Consider the following 19,883-nt stretch of genomic DNA (forward strand, 5'->3'; position numbering starts at 1 on the left):
AATTTAAAATTCCAGGGTTATCAGTTCCCAATCAAATGTTTTCTGTACTCACGTGTTTGCTTAGAGGATTTGTGTGGTTGCTTACTTGCCCCCTTAAAAACTGACTGCACTAGTGGAACAATGTGACTCAAGTCTACGTATGAAATATGATGTTTATCATTCCTGAAGTTGCTTTAACATATTAGTACTTGTGATGTTGTTATTATTTTTAACCTTATTATTAAATAAATGCTTATGTTTAAGATCTAAATGTGCCATCATTGACAGTAGCTAGATTTGTGTAAATGGAAATACACTGGTGGGGGCTAAAGAATTTAAGTGGTGAGCAGGATGAGTACATTTCTCTCACAACAGGCTGAAGACTAGGATTCTAAGAGTTGTAAATGTAACTACATGGTAGAGAGACTTCTCCGGAAACCTAGTTCTGTCAGTGTGAGGGCAGTTGGAAAAAAATAAGCTGTCCAAAGAGTGAGTAAGGTGTCCATATCCCTTGTATGAAAAGTTTGAGGCACTGAAGCATGGGTGGCCACCCACACAGTCTTGTGTAAACATAGATCTGTACTTATACACATACATACAGAGAAAGAGAAATACAAAAATAACAACCTATTTTCTTACTATTTCCTTCTCGCCTAACTTTGTAAAATAGAATAAAATTATGCAAGTGTGGATTCTAGTCTAGACTTTTCCACTATCCACATTGACTACTTCCATTAATCTTCAAGATTCCCAAGATTGTGACCTGTTCAAAGTTTCAAAGTAATTATTGTCAAAGCTAACTGGAATCTAGAGTTTCTAACAATGTTTACATTTCCTTAAGCAATTCTTCACTGTAAAGATTATATGTGATTTTTAGAGGGGGTAGGTGATTAAAAAAAAGGGTCTCCGTCATAACAAAGTATAGCCTATTTAAAGAAGATTCTTTGCCAACAAAAGTTGCACTTTCAAAGTAGGAGGGGAAAGGAAGAATTAGCAAGAATTGAAGAGGAACAAGCTAGGAAAATTTCCCCTGGCATTATGGCTTGGGGAAAGGAGAATTTTAAGCAAATAAAACACACTCCTAAATATGGCAGCTGAGATACAATACAACAAAAACTCTCTGAAAAGTTCCATCAGCCTATGGATTATATTATGTAGTTAATCATACAGAATTCCAAAAGGCTCTTCAATTGGATCTTTAGAAAGTATAGCACTTTCCCTATTGATGATGGTATAACTGACAGGTCTAGGGGGTTTTATGGTTTACAAATGCTTTCACATTCCATCTCATTTGACCTTAATAATACTGTAGAGTGGATAATGCTGCTGCTACTGTCTCCATTTTATAGATAAGGAAACTTAGATCCAAGAAATAAAAGTGATTTGCTTAAAGTCAAACAGCTTAATCAGATTATCATAAGTTTTAGAGTTATAAGGAAGCAGGGGCAGCAAGGTGGTGCAGTGGATAGAGAGCCAGGCCTGGAGCTACAAACTGACCTCTCTTCCTGAGTTCAAATCTGGCTTCAGACACTTATTAGCTTATGACCCTAGGCAAGTCATTTAACCCTGTTTGCCTCAGTTCCACATCTTTTAAAACGAGCTAGAGGATGAAACAGCAAACCACTCCAGTATCTCTGCCAAGAAAACTTCAAATGTGGTCATGAAGGGTCAGACATGACTGAAAAATAACTGAACAACAAGAAAGAAGAATCATGGATCATCTCCTCAGTTTTACATTTTACCAACTGAATCCTAGAGACATTAAGTGACCTGGTCAAAGGTTAAACAAGTAGTAAAGGCAGCAGTGCAAGCATTCAAATCCAGATCTTCCAAGATCAAATTCAGCATTCTTTAAACTACACCATGATGTATTTTTACCTAGAAGATCTGAAATCATACATACATTCACATACAAATACATACACACATCCTTAGGAAATTAATCACTCATGTCTGGACAAAGTAGCTTCTGCAAGTCGGTATATAAAATTATTTTTCTGTGTACTGATTCATTTTAAGTTGAAAGACTGTTTGAGAAATCAAAAATCTAGAAAGTCTGTGATTAAAGAGAGAGAGAGAAGGTTGAATTATGTTGACCAAGCTGAAATTGACCATTTTTGTATTTTTAAAAATCATATATCTGAATAATTAAAATTTTATAATACTTGCTTATTTGTTTGAAGTACTTATGTTTTGTTACTGAAAAATATTCAGAATATATTTGTTGTTTAGTTAAATAAAACAATACCTGTTGTTTTTAACTGAAAAGCTGCTATTTTCCTAAATTTAATACTGCTCGCTGTGTATATAGTAATGATTATCATTGGTAGAATCTCAATTTCCAAATTGGGTTTCCATCAATAGTGATGTAGTTTGTCTTCACTATAATCTTCACTAGGAGTGGAGAGACTGTTGACTAAGGTTAGTGACACTGCCTGTGGCCAGGAATTATGCTTTTGGAAAGCCCATCATGAAAAACAGTCACTGTTAATTCAAATGGCCACAGTTTCTCCCCACTACCTCTGCCTTCACACATATCTGCTTACTGTTTAATGAAATAAAATATCATGCAATTTTATAAGATGGCTATAATATTATCTCAAAACCTACCTTTTTAAAACTGCATGTTTTATTTCCTTTTCCTTCTTTCTTATTTATTTATTTATTTTTGAGGGGCAGAGGGTAACATGGTGAATGCAGGGATTTATTTTGCGTGACCATAAATATTTTAATAGGCTTTATTTTTCTTTCCTTCTCAATGAGCAAGGGCAAGGGAGGGGGGAGGGAGAAGAAAATAATTTGGAACTGAAAATGAAATAAAAATTAAATCAAATTAAAAATAAATAAAATGCATGTTTACCTTCTACTTCTGATATACCTATCTTTGATTGTGAAGAATATATATTAAGGCAATGGAGAGATTGCGATCTGCATGGCAGAAGAAGCACCCCATACTGAAGAAATAATTTATCAGTATAAAGTATCCACCAAAAAAACTACTTAATTTTATTAAGATGCAGAGAATACAAACTGAGTTTTCTTACCAAGTTCTTAAAATAAAATCCATCCTTCTGTCAAACTATATATACTGCACTCATTTGAATCACTCTGAGATCTCAAACTAGCTTTTTAAACAACCAGTTATGTTGGAACAATATCAGAAATACATATTAGTTAATAAAATTCATTTGAGAATCCCTGTATAGTCCAATGCAGAGATAGCAGAACTTTGTATACTTTTGACTTCAGCTCCCTCATGTAGTTCCAGCCATCATCCACAACCAGTTAATTCTTTCTAAAGTTTCTGTCCCAGTGTCAAGTTCCCCACTAATGGGGAAAAGAGCTGTAGCTTTGACTTGCTTTGGAACCGCAGCAGAGCACCTAACTCCCAGTGTAAGGGAATGACTGGCAATCACCAAAAATCCTTCCTTTTTAAGCTTTTAAAATTAAGTCTTATTTAGCATTTTTTTCAGCTAAAGGAGCACTACCATTATCAACTATACAATTACTATTACAGTTCAATGAAATTTGATCAAAATTCAGTATTCTGTTAAAAAAATTTTGATTATTTTTAACATAATTTTTTTTTAATTTTGAGTTTTGGATTCTCTCCCTCCCCCTCCTTCCCCACCCATTGAGAAGGCAAGAAATGTAATATCAATTATACATGTGAAATCAAGTAAAACATATTTCCATATTAGCCATATTGCAAAAAAGGCAAGAAAAATAAAGTGAAAAAATTATGCTTCAATATGTATTCAGAGTCCATCAATTCTTTCTCTGGAGATGGAGAGAATTTTTCTTAAGTCCTTCAGAAGAACTGTCTTGGATAATACTACTGTTCAGAATAACTAAGTTATTCATAGTTGATGACCATACAATATTGCTATTACTGTGTACAATGTTCTCTTGATTCTGTTCTCTTTTTATCAATTCATGTAAGTCTTCCCAGGTTTTTCTGAAAGCATTCTGCTCATCATTTCTTATAGCAAAACAGTATTCCATCACAATTATATACCACAACTTGTTCAGCCATTCCCTAATTGATGGGGATTCCATCAATTTCCACTTCTTTGCCACCACAAAAAGAGCTGCTATGAATATTTTTGTACATATAAGTTCTTTTCCTTTGTAATTACACTATTTTTAATCATAAAAGTTTAGTTATCAGCAAGAAGAGAAACAGATTTTATTTGTCTAATGTCTCTTGTCTCAAAACACTTCTCCTTACCCACACTGACCTTTGAAGTGCTAAAGGAATACAGGTAGTAGAGAAATATGGATATCATCTGGAAAACTTAACTGGAAAGCAATATTCTGTAAGTTAACTTCTATAACCTTATTCATTGACTTACAGTATATGAGAAGGGATCTATTCTTGTGGAATAAAATGACCAGTACACACTCAGAGAAGTTGATCATGTTGTATGGGCCACCTCTGCGAAGCAGAGGCTGGTGCAAAGGCAGGGAACAGAGGGCAAAGGGATCATAGTATCAAAGATCATGCATTGGAGGAAGAAACCTCAAAAGTCACCTAGTCCAAACCTCTCATCTTACAGATGTGCCCAAGTTCACACAGGTACTAAATGTCAGAAGGCAAATTTGAAATCAGGTTCTCTGACTACAGGACTAGTATCCATACCCTATCCCCCACCGTCTCCTTTTTCCTTTTTATTTCTGTTTTAAAATGCACTCTAGAAGAGTGTGCCGAGGCTAAAAGTACCCCTGTATAAGCACATATCTTTGGCTCAGTTCTTGCCTTGAATCAACCAAGTCAAAAATGTGGCTGACAGGGAAATCAGAGGCAGAAAGTAGCTGAACATTTTGTTACTTCAAAGTTTCAGATATTCAGTTTCCTATGTTATAAATTATCCTTGTATGTAACAGCCTAGCCAAGTGGATAGATGATCAGTATTGGCATAAGAAAACCTTGCCTAGGACACCCATCTTATCTGGATGACCATGTTGCCCATTTCACATGACGTCTCAGTGGCCCCTAGGCTATTCAAAGACTAAGTTATAAGTAAATTACTCATCAGCATTAGTGGAGGGAGTTTCCTACAAAGATGAAGTCACAGGTTTGGATCTTTAAAAATTACACTCGGGTGACATTTCACGTACTAATTTTCTTACAATGAGATAGTTGTCAGTACTTTTAATGAGTCTGATTTTTTCATCACTCAAATGTACGCAGCATTCTATTTACCTTAGAATTCCAGGTTCATTCACATCTTTCCTTATAGGAACAGGTATGGGGCCTAAATCTGTGATTTCATTGATACAGGTAATTCCTGGATGAGGAAAATCCCTCTTCCAATTCAGGTCTGAACCTTCTTTTCAACTTTTAGCCTTAAAGTTGCCTATGGAATAGTGAGGAATTAAGTTCCTTGCCCAGAATCACACTGCCAGTATGTCTTAGGTCTAGAACCCAGGAATTCTTGACTTCAAAGCTATATCTCTTTTTTTGATCTTTCTCCTTTCTGCCCTTGGCACACCATTCCTTCCGTCACAAAAAGGAGCTACCTCAATCATTTTAGCAGTGATTCTCTTTTGTCTTCTATAGCTTGTCACTAAAGTGTCAGTTTTTCCTCTTTTCCATCCATATTCTCAAAGTCTAGTGTCCCTCATCACTTCCCATCTGTATTATTGAACAGTTTAAGTGGTCTTTGGGATTGCAGTGTTTTCTCTCCTCAATCTATGCCCATGCTGATTCCTGAATAATTTTCCTAAAACATGCTTTCATTGTGTCATCCTCAGAAAACCATAATAGTTTCACGTTATCCATAGTCCCAGCCTCGAAGTTTCCCTACTTTGACCTACACACAAGAAATTCTGTAGATAGACAGACAGACAGATAGATGAATAAATAAATGAATGAATAAACAAATAAATGAAAAGAACATACTAACATTTATAAATATTAATAACATTAATAACAAAATAAATAACATTTATAAATAAAAAAGTTTACTAACTATTTACACAGGTTATTTCATATGCTCCTCCCGATAATCTTGGAGAGGTTTTTCATTGGATTACATAATTGACAGCTGAAAGGGGTCTAGAGAAAGACATCATTCTCGTCCAACCTCTTATTATACAGGTGATGACTTTGAAGGCCAGAGAGGGTGATAAGTCACTTGTTCAAGGTTGTACAGAAGTGAATGAGGTCTCCTAAGTTTAAATCCACTGTTCTTTCTCCCCGAGACTTGGCCTCAGAATAGTCATGTGACTATTAGACAAGAGGGATAAACAGAATACTCAGGTCTCCCAAACCCTATTTCTGTGTTCTTTATTTTTATGAATTTAAAAAACATTCTGAGAAGGGGTCCAAGGCTTCACCAGACCACAAAGTGGGTCCATGACATACACAAAAAGATTAATAACCTTGTAAGATAGACTTCTGGGATCATATTCAACTTTAGATCCTACTACTACTCACAAATACAAATCTTGTGCTTTAGTGAAGTCAGATTTCTTAGCATCCTCAATACATGCTATGAACAGTTTTGCTGCAGAGTCAGGGAACTAGCTCATGCCTTTCTTCCTACTGGAAAGCCTTCTCCTTTTCTTTCTACCTATCCAAATTCTACTAATCTATACTTCAATCCCCACCTATCTCTAGTGCTACCTTCCCCTACATGGGGGCTTTGTTCACCTACTCTTATCTACAGTGACACCTTTTCTTGAACTCATCTATTACCTACTCCATGCAGTATACAATTTAATACTTCATTATTTGTTTAAATTCCTCAATAAGTACCTATAATGTTTTATATACAAGGCAATCCACAGGGATACAAAGACAAAACCTGAAACAGTCAAGGGTCTTACATCCTACAAGGGATATTTGTGTGGAGGTGGGAGTTTGGATGGGGCATGACACAATATATACTCTGAGAAGTAAAATCAAGTATAAATAAAGTCATCAAAATAATTTCAAGAAAAAGAAAATCCTCAAGTGACAAGTGATCAGAAGATATGAATAAACAGTTCTCAAAAGAATTACAAACCATTAAAAACCATATGAAAGAATATTCAAATCACCACTAATAAGGGAAATACAAATTTTACCTCACACTCAGCCAAACTGACAAATGTGACAGAAAATGAGAATATTCATTGATGGAGGACTTGTAGAAAGAAGAGAGTACAAATACAATGTGAATTGGTCTAACAATTATGGAAAACAATTTGTAATGATGCAAAGGAAATTATTAAAATACCTATACCCAGATATTTCACTGCAGGCTTATGTCCCAAGGAGAACATAAAGGAAGGCCCCATATATGCACTAAAATATCTGCAGTGGCTTTTTTTGGCAGGGGTGGGGTAAGAGCATAGAACTGTGAGCAAAAAGACAGGCAAAAAGAAAAACCCCATATATACCAAAATATTTATAGTAGCTTTTTGGGGGTGGAGATGGGGGTGAGGGCTAAGAGCCTAGAACTGTTAACAAAAAGATAGGCAAAAAGAAAGACCTCATATATGCTAAATATTTATAGTGGATTTTTGTTGTTGTTGTTTAGTAAGAATATATAACTGGAAACAAAATCAATGTCCATCAGCGCAGGAATAACTAAACAGGTTACAATATTGTAATAAACAATTACTGTACTATAAGAAATGCTGAATACAGAGATGTACGGGAATACTTATGGGAACTGATTCAAAATGAAGCATAACCAACAAAATATACATAATGACACATATTGCTGCAATAATGAAAGTGGAAAGAACAACAGTCAGTAAGCATTTATTAAGCACTTACTATGTTCCAGGCACTGTGCTAAGTGCTGAGGATGCAAAGAAAGGCAAAACAAAATCATTGACCTCAAAGAGCTCAAAACAATCAAAGTTGAATGCTGTAAAATTAATTATAAATACCAAGCTAGTCCTCAAAGTAGACAGATGAGAGAGAAAGCATTGTCTCTTTCCCCAACTCTGTGCATCTATGAAGAAATGTAAGTGTGAAACACTAAATGAGGTCAAATTTTTTTGCTATGTTGGTTAGAACTGCTGAACTCTCCCAGACCCCCTTTCAAAATCAGTTATTATGGGGGCAGCTAGGTGGTGCAGTGGAAAAAGCACCGGTCCTGAAGTCAGGAGGACCTGAGTTCAAATCTGACCTCAGACCAAACACCTGACACTTACTAGCTGTGTGACTCTAGGTAAGTCACTTAACCCCAATTGCTTAAAAACACCCCAAAATCAATTATTATAAAATATGGCTCTCTGGAAGGAAGGGAGAGACATTCAGATATGTAATGATCTAAATATAAAAGATATCATAAAAATTTACCTTAAAAATAGGGAAAGAACATGCAAACCTGGAAAGATCATGCCTTCTATCCTTTAATGATTTGTGTCAAATTATTATACATATGCTTTGTTATCCCAAATACAGAATAAGTTCCTCAAGAGAAATACCTACGCCTCCTTCTACTATTACAATATCTACACTTATTGCTGGGCCAAAGCAGGTGTTCAAAAATTACTTGATTGCTAGCCTTAGACATTAGGCATATAAGTGGATCAGAAGATGCTCACTGGATGAAAGTGAGCAGCTGAGTACAAGCAATGGTTAATAAGGGAGTGGATGTATAAATGTATTGGAATATCACTTAAATTGCATCTCACCAACTATTATACTGTGTGTCCTTGAATTTTGAGAGAAACAGACAAAAGCAATTTACTATATATGACATCATCTTTGCTAATGACTTAGTGGTAATTTCCAACTGTGGCAATTTCCATGCCAATGAAAACCAATGCATTTGGCACAGTCATCACAAAATTAAAAGAAAATATTTTGTCAAAAATTATCTGAAATCTTTAGTCTGTTCTGTCCCTTAAACTCCACTTCCAGTTGGTCAACTGCCTGCTGGACATTCCTCTTCAGAGATTCTGTAGGTATCTCAACTTATTCCTCCTCCAAACATCTCTATTTCTATCACTGGCATCATTCTCTTCCTAATTACTGAGGTTTGTAACAACAGAGTTATACTGGACTCTGACTTCAACTTCACCAACCTACTCCCATATCCAATTAATTCTCAAGTCTTATTGATTCTACTTAACAATTATCATGGGATCATAGGTCAACCCTTTCATTTTACAGAAGAAACTAAGGCCAAGAGAATTTAAGTGATCTGCAGAGGGTTGGCAGTCAGATTCTCTAATTTCAAATCCGACAGGGAGTCCCCTGAACCACCCTGCTCTCCATACCTCTTTCACATCTCTTCTCTACTTCTACACAAACAGTACCATTCATCAGCTCATACCTAAACCCCTCCAATTGTTGTTAAGTTGTTTTTTGGTCATGTCCAACTTTTCCTGAGCCCATTTGGATCATTCTTGGTAAAGACACTCGAATGGTTTACCATTCCCTTTTCCAGCTCATTTTACAAATGAGGAAACTGAGACCAAGAGGGATAAGTGACTTGCCTAGGAACACAAAGCTAGTGTCTGAGGACAGATTTGAACTCAGGTCTTCCTGACTCTGGGCCCAGTGCTCTATCAATCACACCAGCTAGCTACCCCTCCAAAAAACTCCTACAATAGCCTATTTGATTTCCTTAATTCCAGTCTACTCTCTTCAATCCATCTTTTCCAAAGATCTACTAAAGTCATCTTCTAAAGGCACAACTCCTACTCATATCAGTTTTCAGCTCAAAAACTGTCACTGGCTTCCTAATGCCTCCAGTATTAAATACTAACTCTTCGTTCTGGGTTCATTCTTAGCTATTTCTCAAACTCAGCCTCCAGTCTCTGTGAAAGCCATTCCCCATACATAGGATATAATCCACAATTATCTCCACTAGGAGTCATATTTGTATGGAGGATCAAGTTTGTAAAGGGGAGGTAGTATGAAATAAAGCTAGAGAGATAGTTTCGGAATCCCAGTAGTAGAAGAACCCTAAAGGCCAGGCTAAAGAGTTAGTATTTCATACCATAGCAATGGGTAGCCACTAAAGGTTTTTGAGCAGGGGAATGACACAGTCAGATACATATTTTAAAAAGATTGTTTGGGCAAGTATGTAGAGGATAGAGCAGAGAAAGGAGAGACTGAAAGCAACCCTATGAATTCTTAAAAAGCACTCATTCCTCTTATTCACTGATCACGTCTTATTTTGTCAAAATAACTCATCAATTGAAATAAATATGCCTTTGGATTTTCCAGAAACAATTTTCCCTCTTAAAGAAAAGGTGTTTCCCTCTAAAGAAGTGCCTCATCTATCTTTTGGGATGCTTTATAATTTTTTTTAAAAAAATATACATGTGTTTCGCATTACTTAATGAAACCTATGGACAAAGTGAATAGCTAGAGAGGAAAGAAATAACATAGGTCAAACAAAGAGATTTCTCAGAATCTTTAAATCTGGGGTGAGAGGGCAAAGTTATTTGGACAATTTTATTACATTAAGTTAACATGGGAGGGAAAGTTATTCTTGGCTTCTGTAGAGCTATTTCATAATTCTTTATCTGAACTTTGTCAAATAATCATTGAAATCATTAATAAGACTGTGAGGTAGTAAAACTAATGTTAGAGAGAATGATTATCTCAATTTATTTTATGTATAGGGAGGAAAGACTTCAAAAGTTCAAAATAATCTAAGCATCTAACTTTTCAGATTCCACCCTTATTTTTCTGATCGATACTAATTCTGAAGATACTAATTATATCTGCAAAACTCCAAACCATTGGGCTATTTCCCCATACATTACTAGGTTCCCTAGTTAATTTCTGAAAAAAAAAAGATTTTCTTCCACTGCCATGTAGACTACAAGATTCCATTTCTGACCTTCTCCACAGACAATTCTTTTGGATTTGTTCCTCTAACAGTCATAAGGTATCTAGTGACCTCAAGGAGTATCTAAAGCAATCACCCAATGTCTTGGCAAGGATTTCAGAGTCAAATGGCAGCTTCCGAGGAGTTAAATTTGCCTAAAGATATGTAAAAGACAAAAACTGAAACTTCACAAAGTTCTAAGAAGTCTTAGCTTATTGTAAGACAGAAAATTGGTTAATAAAAATTAGCATGCAGCATGCACACATATACACATGTGCACATGCACACACACACAGACACACACACACACACACACCCCACATAAGTTCCTTATAAAATTTAGTAGTTATTGGTCAAATACCATCTGCTTTTTCTTTCATTCTTTTCTGATTCGGATCTGCGGAAAAACCACCTCAGTATCAGATATCATTTAGTTCTTATTCAAACAGAAGAGTGCAGACACAGTGGCTGCACCAGGGACTTCGCTGACCTAGGCTCATAGTAAAAACAAACCTCTATAAATCACCAGATGTAAGCAATTGAAGAGTGATCATTTTAATTAATTGAACAGCTTCCTTGAAATTTACTACATGACTTCAACCTCTCTAGCACCTTTCCCAGGAATAACAAGTATGAATGTCTATTTTTCCCCTAAGATATCTAAAAAAAGGAATTGTACTTTTTCCCCCCTAATTTCACTGGTTTAAAAGACAGTCTGAAGTGATTCAAGTTTCTTATGTTTGTTTACTGACTTTCAGTTCCAGAATTTATATAAAAACCAAAATATGTGCATTCAAAAAATTCTATTTTAAAATACCTTTAAAAGTGAAGGCTATACCAACTCCAATCTTAAAAGTATAAATAGAAACACTTAATCTGTCCTAGATGTTTGGAAACTGGAAAATAGTCTTAATTTTAATGAAAAACTTACACAGAAAATATAGTAGCCAAAAGTATTTATGTTCTTAACCACGTATTCAATTTTAACTTGATAACTTGATATTTTGGGTGAATGTTTCCAAATCTATACACAAAATCCTGACTTTCATTACTGGCGCCACTTTGGGAGACATATGATGGCTTATTACTAACTCCTATTACTCTTCAAAAAACAGTGCTGATCTTTCTGCATGAGGAAATACGCAATCTATAGTCCTCAGGCAAGATGCCAAGCACTAAACACCATTGGAATTAAGCCCTTGGTTTGTATATGCATCATCAAATGTGTCCCATAAAGGTTGAAGGTGATGTGTGTATGAATCCTAGAGACCAGAACAAGAATATGGCTGCATGGTGACAACATTAGGTAACTTTACACTGCTATACAATCACAGGCTCGAAACACAATAATCCGATTTAAAGGACACATCAACTACTTGTGCCTGTCTTCATTACGTAATATATTAAATATGCAAAGCTGCCCCACAGGATTGTTTTCTACAACTTTAAGCACTGGTATTCTGGTAGAGGGTCATTGCCCTACTACATCAAACAGCAGTGGTATTGACTTACAGGGACAAAAGGGTGATATTTGCTGCTGCTGGTCCCAGATTTGGTATGGTCTCAAATTCGTTGTTGTTCAGTTTCCTAGGAATTCCAAAAACAGCAAATCAGTCCAATGGTGATGAAGAATGGTGAAGATGAGTTAAACTTTAAAAAATGATACCCTGACACCCCAAATCCAAGTAATATTATTTAAGTGCATATTATATATATAACGCATATATTCATACATATGCACACATATATACACACACATAGATATAGGTATCCACACATACACACATATGGGTGCCATATTACTTTATCTAAACACCAAGTTTAAAATAACCTAGAACTTAACATTACTTACACTTCTTGAAGTCTCTGGAGGTGACTCAGAGAACTTGCTTTGATTAAAGACAATTTGTTGTGACTTAAGTCCCTGTAAGGTAACAAAAATAAAGTTAGTATAAATAAACCCAGCTCTATTTAATAGGGCTTAACTATCTGCATTGAGATTATAGGTGTCTCCATCAACATTAGATAGGGTATATAAAACTTGCTCACATATTTTCCATGAACTACTTCACAACAAAAATACCAACTTTGAGAACAAAATGAGTCTAGGAGGTTGGCAATTTCAAATGCTTTTAAGCCACAAACTTTTAAAAAGATGGCTCTTGGCACCTGGTGAACAGGCCCTTTGTGAAGTGGTTGTTCCTGTCCCTTGATATGATGAAGTCATGCCATGCGAAAAGTGGCTAATTAGGCAGGTTGCTGAAACTGCAGCCTCTGAAGAAATCTTATTACCATAAAATTAAGCATTAAAGCATTTAGTTGAGCCAAACAAAATAAACATTGCTTTTTCAAACATGTTTGTTTGCTTGGATTCATTTCTTTCATTATTGACAGTCTCAGCATTTGTGTAAAAAAAAAATTTTAAAAAAACCCTTTAGTCCTTACTTCCTTAGGATCATTCAATCCAATCTTTTTTTTTTTAACTGCATAGTTTAAGCACAAATTGAGCATGAGGAAAACAACTACTGTATTACCCACTGAACAAGACAAATGATTTGTAAAAATTTTGTTAAAGAAAATGTGGGTTTTTCAAGTAGAAAAAAAAATCCCCTACTAAAAACTTCAAGATTCCTGATAGCATCTATTTCATAACATAATTAAAAGGGGGATAGTCACTTTTGATATAAAACTCAATAGTTTTGCAGGATGTCTCTTTAATATTTAAGGACCAAGGTGATTTAGTGAATCCATGCTGAATAGGTGTCTTCAACATGGTGTAAAGAAAATGGAACCACTGAACAGATTATGAAAATCACAAAATTCAGGCTAGAAATTAATCTGGCTAGGAGTTCCCTTCCACTTAAGTTAACCAGTTTTTCAAAGATTAATGCTTTCAATGTTTCAAATGCTAATTAATCATGTAGATAACCAAAGTTTGTTGTAGAAGATACAACTCATTTAAGGTGGGCATAAGAGAAATATACAAAATCCTAAGGAGGATGTCAAGTTCCCTATCAGCAATCCTACCCATACAGAATTAGCAATATTAGTGTAAACCTGGATTTCTACACTTTACCTCAAAAATTCCACTAAGGTTTTATTCAAAACATTTTTGCCTAAGGACCTACCAGACAGTAACAGACATGAGTAGATTTGTTCTGCTAGGGTTAGAACATGAAAAAAAAAATCTGGCAGAGTATTTAAACTATAAAAATCCTGCAATTACAACCACTGCTGTGCATGATCACCATAGTGGAGCCAGACACTTTCACTTACAGCTTGAGCACACATCCATCTGGAGTCGATCAAGGGAACCATGAGCAGAACAATTCACATTATGTTTGGAGTAAAAACTGTTCTCGTTTTTAGCCACATTGATGTTCACTGATTTCCCATACATTTTAAAAAAATATAACAAAAAAACCAGTGCTTTACCTGAAAGGCCAATTAAAATCAATATAAAGCCTCCTAAGACTATTTAAGGGCCTTTGTATAATCACAAATCCTTAAATGTTATCGTGCACATAGTAGGGGTTGAAAAATGCTTGTCAAAATGAATAACTACAGTTATAATCAGACTATACCTCTGTATTTTCCTATTACTTCTCAAAGTTTCAGATGAGGGGAGAGGAGAACAGAAATAGAGGAACCATAATTTATAAGCATGGGTCTGAGTACATTAAGCTCCTTTAATATACATACATACATATATATATACATATATATGTATATATATATACATACATATATATATATATATATATATATATATATATATATATATATATATATATTCTTTTTGAAGGGGAGGGGAATGAGGAGGCTGGCCAAAGAAGGAAAAAAAATTAAATTTATCATTTAATATTCTTCTCACATTAACTAATGTTGCACAACCAAAAATGATGAGGAAGAAGGGTAGCTTTAAAGCAACAATCAATAAATTACTGAGATCCCCAACAAAAGGCCTTTCAAGTGGAAATCCTCTCTTTTGGACTCGGGCACATGCAAGTGATAATGTCTTCTCTAATCCAGGTGCAGAAGATGGAAACACTTGTCCCACACTTTCATTCCTGAGGTTTCTCTACTATGAAAACCATATTATGGGGGAAGGGGGGCAGGAAGAGAAAAGGAGAGATTCTCTCCTAAACTTCTTTCTACTACTAAAGTGAAACTTTTTAGTAGCTAAATTTAGCTTTCTTATGGCTTAGATTTAAGAAACTCTTATTTCATAACCAATAGGCCACATTCTCCTAAATGTAAGCTCATACTGTATGTAGGGTACACTGAAAAACAGTTTTAAGATATAGAATTTCAGTCTTTTTTTTTATCTGTACTTTCGATTCCTTCTCAAAAAGGCAAAAAAAGACTTCATCTTTATGTCTATTTTTTTTCAATACACAAGAGATGTGGTAAAGGTGCGTGTACGTGTGTGTGTGTGTGTGTGTGTGTGTGTGTGTGTGTGTGTGTAGAGGGAAGGGGGGGGGAACAGGTGGAAAGAGAGATTAAATATTTACCAAGATCCTGAAGAGCAAAATAATTGAAATTAAGGGCTCTCAGAGAAGAGCCTCTTCAAGAGCGTCCCTCTCCCCACACTTTATAAGAAAGCGAACAAGATGAAAATATTTAATTTGCAGCATTTTTTTAGAGCTAGACTTTTTGTCCTTTTAGCATTCAGAAACCTGACTCCCAAGTCAAATTTTAAAATGCAAATCCAGCAACAGCTTCTTAATCAATCCCACTGGGGCCTGTAGAGCTGCTAATTCAGCAGAAATCTGTAAGGCTAAAAAACAAAAAGCCGGGCTGTAGCTGTTTTAAGACAGTGATCTAAAGTGACTCATAAATCAGCGTGCTATGTTCAAGTTTTAGTCTGGAAAATACAGAAAAACAGCTGCTAAAACCATAAAGGCCATTTCCCCCCTGACAATCCTGGTAAAGACTGAGAGGATGTAGCAAGAGGCCAAGACTGAAGATATAACATTAGCAGAGACTACCTTGTGGATCTCAAGGAGATCTCAAAAATTCCTAGGTGATAAGGTAAATAATTCTAAAAGTCCAGTGAGAATTTAATAATAGTTGAGATTGGCAAGGGGACAACTTCTCCCCCTCCTGCCTACGAAACTTTCATTCTAACAAGATTCACAGCACTTTGTAAGCACATACTCCAGAAGTAAACTCAAGTCCAACTCTAAAGGCAGTTGTAAACAAAGTTTTCCCAAATATTTATCAGTTTTTAATTCTCAAAGAACCACTTTCATTCAAATATTAATTTTACTTTCTGTGAGTTAGGCTAAGTAGAATACTCTTGTTTACTGGCTCAGTTCAACTAGTCCCTCTCTCCCCATGGGATGTTTCTGAGCAATAGTAATCACAGGTCAAAACTACATTTGAGCAGATTTTTATTTAATTTCATCACAGTTACAACAACTGCAAACTCCCTAGATAGCAGTTTTCCAAACAAAAGGCAACTATGAAAGTTATTTTGTAAGTCTCAAAAAAAAAAAAACCCTGAAAAGACAAACTTTCACTAGTTCTTCCCCTTAAGGGAAAAAGGTGTTAATTTGTTCACACCAAGTATAAGATGCAGAGAACAATAAGAAATCCTTGCTTACTCTCCGACTTAGAAACAAAACATTTATCTCCATATACCCCCTCCAAGCTTTTCTAATTATGCAAAATATAAGCAGTAGGTGTCTTCCCCACACCCTGCCAAAGATTTTCAAATGAGAAAATAACAAAGGTTTTGCAAAACCCAATTCCACATGTTGTCCCACTCTCTTCCTTTATAAAGTGCAGAGAGGGCCCCCCTAAAGCTTTCTCCACAAACAAAAGAAGCATTTACATGAAAGAATTTGGACCACACGGTTGGTGACACCTACAAAGATGGTTAAAAGTCACAGAAGTACAAGAATGACACAGCTGTCCAATGAGTGATCACAGCAGGGTTTCTGACAACAGACCCTGTGCTTATTTATACAAGTGGGACTTATTTTCACATAAGTTTCAGGAATGTGAACTTGAAGAAAGACAATTTACTACAGGCCGGAAATGTAATTAAAGACTGCACTAACCAAATAAATTGCAATTTGTTTTTAGTGCACCACCAAATATCTGCAAAACAAAATCCTAATTAGGTCAGTGCACTTTTAAGACAATGCTTAAATTGTTACTGAACCCCCTTTGGTTTAACAACTTACAACCAAGGGACATGGCTGCTTTTTAAGATTTTCTACACTTACCCTCCCCCTCCCCACCCCAGACCCTCAGAAAAAAAGGTGGATTATAGCTACAAGCTTAAATTAAGTTAGGCTTTAAGAAATTCTTCAATGTTAATTAGATTCAGCGGGTGAGAAAAGCACTTTCAGTCTACCTGTGAAAAAGAAAAGATCATTTTCTTGTTCTCAGGCCCGGATTATTCATTGGTGCCCACCTCCAGCCATTTCAATGTGGAGTTTCACATGTTGTCAATAGAACCATTCACTTTTCATGAATGAGGCAGCATGACCTCCAGATGAGGAAAATGAACAGAATTAGCCACAGCTAATTGGAAGTCTTCCTGTTTTTAAAGGCCTTATCTCTTGTTCTTTGGACAATAAAATGAACGCTCCTTGAGGGCAGGTGCTGTCTTCATTTTCGTCTTTGATGGCCACTGCCTAGGAAAGCACCTTGCACACGGTAGACTGAATTGAAATCAATAAAACTGCTAGTCTAGTCATCTTGATGACAAAGATGAAAAATAAATCCAGGCCTCCAGTGTCACTTTTTCAAAAGCCCAGATTTCCACTAAAGTTTCCTATATTATGCCAGTATATTTTACAATTATACCAATGGACACCAAATCTCTATGGACTAAGATTTTGATAAATACAATGCATTATTTTAAAAATAAGTTGTTTTTAAACAATCAGACTAAAGTTTCAGTTGCTGGAAGACTATGAAACAAACATGACAGACAAAAGTGTAGTACTTTATTTTAATCTATTGTTGACTATTTTTAGTTATTTAATCTAAAACTAATTTCTTTCTGGATAATCACATAAGGCTCTGGTAGGCCTAATTTCAATCGTACAGAGTGTACTTTTTTCCCCCCTTTTAGCCTGGAAAACTACTTTAAACTATAATGTCCCACTAAAAAAAAAAAAATAGGTCCTTAAATTCCCAAAAACCAGGAGGGAAGAATTGGGAGAGATCTCCAAATAACTAACATTTCCTTTCTTTTTCTGCAACTCTTTCCGTACAGTATTAAGCATGCTACCTTCACATGTCAAATCCCTAAGTTGTAGACCACTTCACATTGCTTTTGCCCCACTTTTTTTTTTTAAAGTGTTTGGTATCCTTCAAACACTTCTTGGTAAGGAGAGCAATTCACCTACTTAAGCAACAGGCCCTGCGTAATTTCATCTGACTTTCCACCACCACGTCTGAGAACGAACCAGGAACTAATAACCATAGGAGAGGAGAGAACAGGAACGGCCTCCTCACGTAAAATTCCGAAGGAACAGCATGGTAAACAGGGGCAAAGAACAAACAGAGCCCTTTGTTGCACGATGGCTATTAAGAAAGGATCACGTAGTGCCTGCGCAAATTGCCAACTGCAACGTGGAGCCCACTTGGTGTCTGGGCAAATGGGGAGGCCAGGAATGGCGCGATATTAGTCAGAAATTCAATTTTAATCACAGGATCCCAACCTAGGATCAAACAGCAACTCTAGGGAGGCGGCAGGTTGCCTCCGGACCTAGTTCCTCTTGGCTGAGTATCTAATTCGAGGGATCAGTATTGGGAGCCCAAGAGAAGGGGTCCTTCCCCAACCGCAGAACCCCCAGCCAGAGGGCACCAATAAAAGCATCCAGCAGACGCTCAGTGGCGGCGAATGGAAACTGAGCCCAGACCTAGGCGCCTTCTCGGGCACTGGTCCCAGAACGGACTGGGCTGGAGCCGCATTCCAAGGAACGCGATCAGGGACCAGTTCCTGAAGAATGAGTACTTACAGCTGCACTACCCAGGGCGGGAGAGGCTCTGGGAGCCCGGTCAGTCTCTTGCGGCTGCAGTCCAGCAGGTCCCGTAGGCATCGGCAGGGAGCGGGACACCGCAGGGAGGCAGAGGCACCGGCGGGTGGGTGGCCGCCGCCCCTCTTGCTGCTGCTCTGCCCCTCGGCCGAATCCACAAAGCCCAACAGAGTGGGGAGCAGCAGCCCCATGCCCAGCGCGGCGGCAGCGCCGAGCGTCGAGTGGCCCATCGCGGGGGCTCCCTGTGCCGCTTGGCCCGAGCTTCAGCAGCCCCCGCCCCACAATCACCACTAGTACACACACACACACACACACACACACACACACACACGCCACGGACTCAGCAACAACTCTTGCGCCCGCGAGAGTCCGCACACACACGCACCCCACTCACTCAAACTTTCTTCTATTCCGAAGAACGAACTCCGTTCATGCCTCTGGACTGCAGGCAGCAAAGAGAAGACGAAGCCTCTGAGGGCTGCAAAGTTGCACTCCGAGGTTCTACGCGCTCCAAAACTCGCTCCCTCCCCCAGAAAACTTTTTTCCCCCTCCCCACCCCACAGCAACGTGAGAAACCTGAGCAGCTAAGACGGGGAGCCAAAGGAATCAAGGCTCCTCCTCCTATTGGCCAAAGAGAGCCCCCACGTGACAAAAACAAGGCTAAAAGGGAGGGGACAAGGGATAAAGTGGAGCTGAGATTGTAGGAAATTCCAAGCGATGCTTGCTAGCCTCCTAGACTAGAAGTCCCCAGTTTGACTGGGGAATTTTTTCTATTCCTCAGTCTATGGAATGTCGCATTGCCCAAAAAGAGCAAGAACCGACTAAAGCGAGTTAGTTAAAAAAACAAATGTACAAAACTTTGCCTGGGAAATTTGACATAGAGATATCTTCCGAAATCAGTTCTGACTTTTTATCAGAAAACCCCACATTTCCAGCTTAGAGAAAATTCGAAGCTAGTTTCCACACGGTAAATGTATTCCATGTAACGGTAAAGCAATGTGCAACAATAAACTGTTGCTGGGCTCAGAGGGAATGGTCCACTTCAAATTTCCCTCCTCCCTAAACATTCCATCTTCTCTGGACCTCATGTTCTGGCTTGGACTAGATT

At 37.1% G+C, this 19,883-nt stretch overlaps 1 protein-coding gene across 1 annotated transcript in view; it reads right to left on the reverse strand.

Moving 5' to 3' along the window:
• The window catches only part of LRIG3 (leucine rich repeats and immunoglobulin like domains 3), a 59,965-nt gene extending 40,624 nt beyond the window's left edge, over positions 1-19,341 (reverse strand). The window contains exons 1-3 of the mRNA XM_020990155.2: positions 18,758-19,341; positions 12,625-12,696; positions 12,285-12,359 (exon numbers count right to left, since the gene is read on the reverse strand). Of these exons, the coding sequence (XP_020845814.1) occupies positions 12,285-12,359; positions 12,625-12,696; positions 18,758-19,005 (395 nt within the window). The 5' untranslated portion in view covers positions 19,006-19,341. The remainder of the gene's footprint in view (positions 1-12,284; positions 12,360-12,624; positions 12,697-18,757) is intronic.
• Positions 19,342-19,883: the final 542 nt, after the last annotated feature.

The sequence above is a fragment of the Phascolarctos cinereus genome, unplaced genomic scaffold, assembly GCF_003287225.1.
Source record: "Phascolarctos cinereus isolate Bilbo 61053 unplaced genomic scaffold, phaCin_HiC Scaffold_1;HRSCAF=81, whole genome shotgun sequence".
In the NCBI taxonomy this organism is placed as follows: domain Eukaryota; kingdom Metazoa; phylum Chordata; class Mammalia; order Diprotodontia; family Phascolarctidae; genus Phascolarctos; species Phascolarctos cinereus.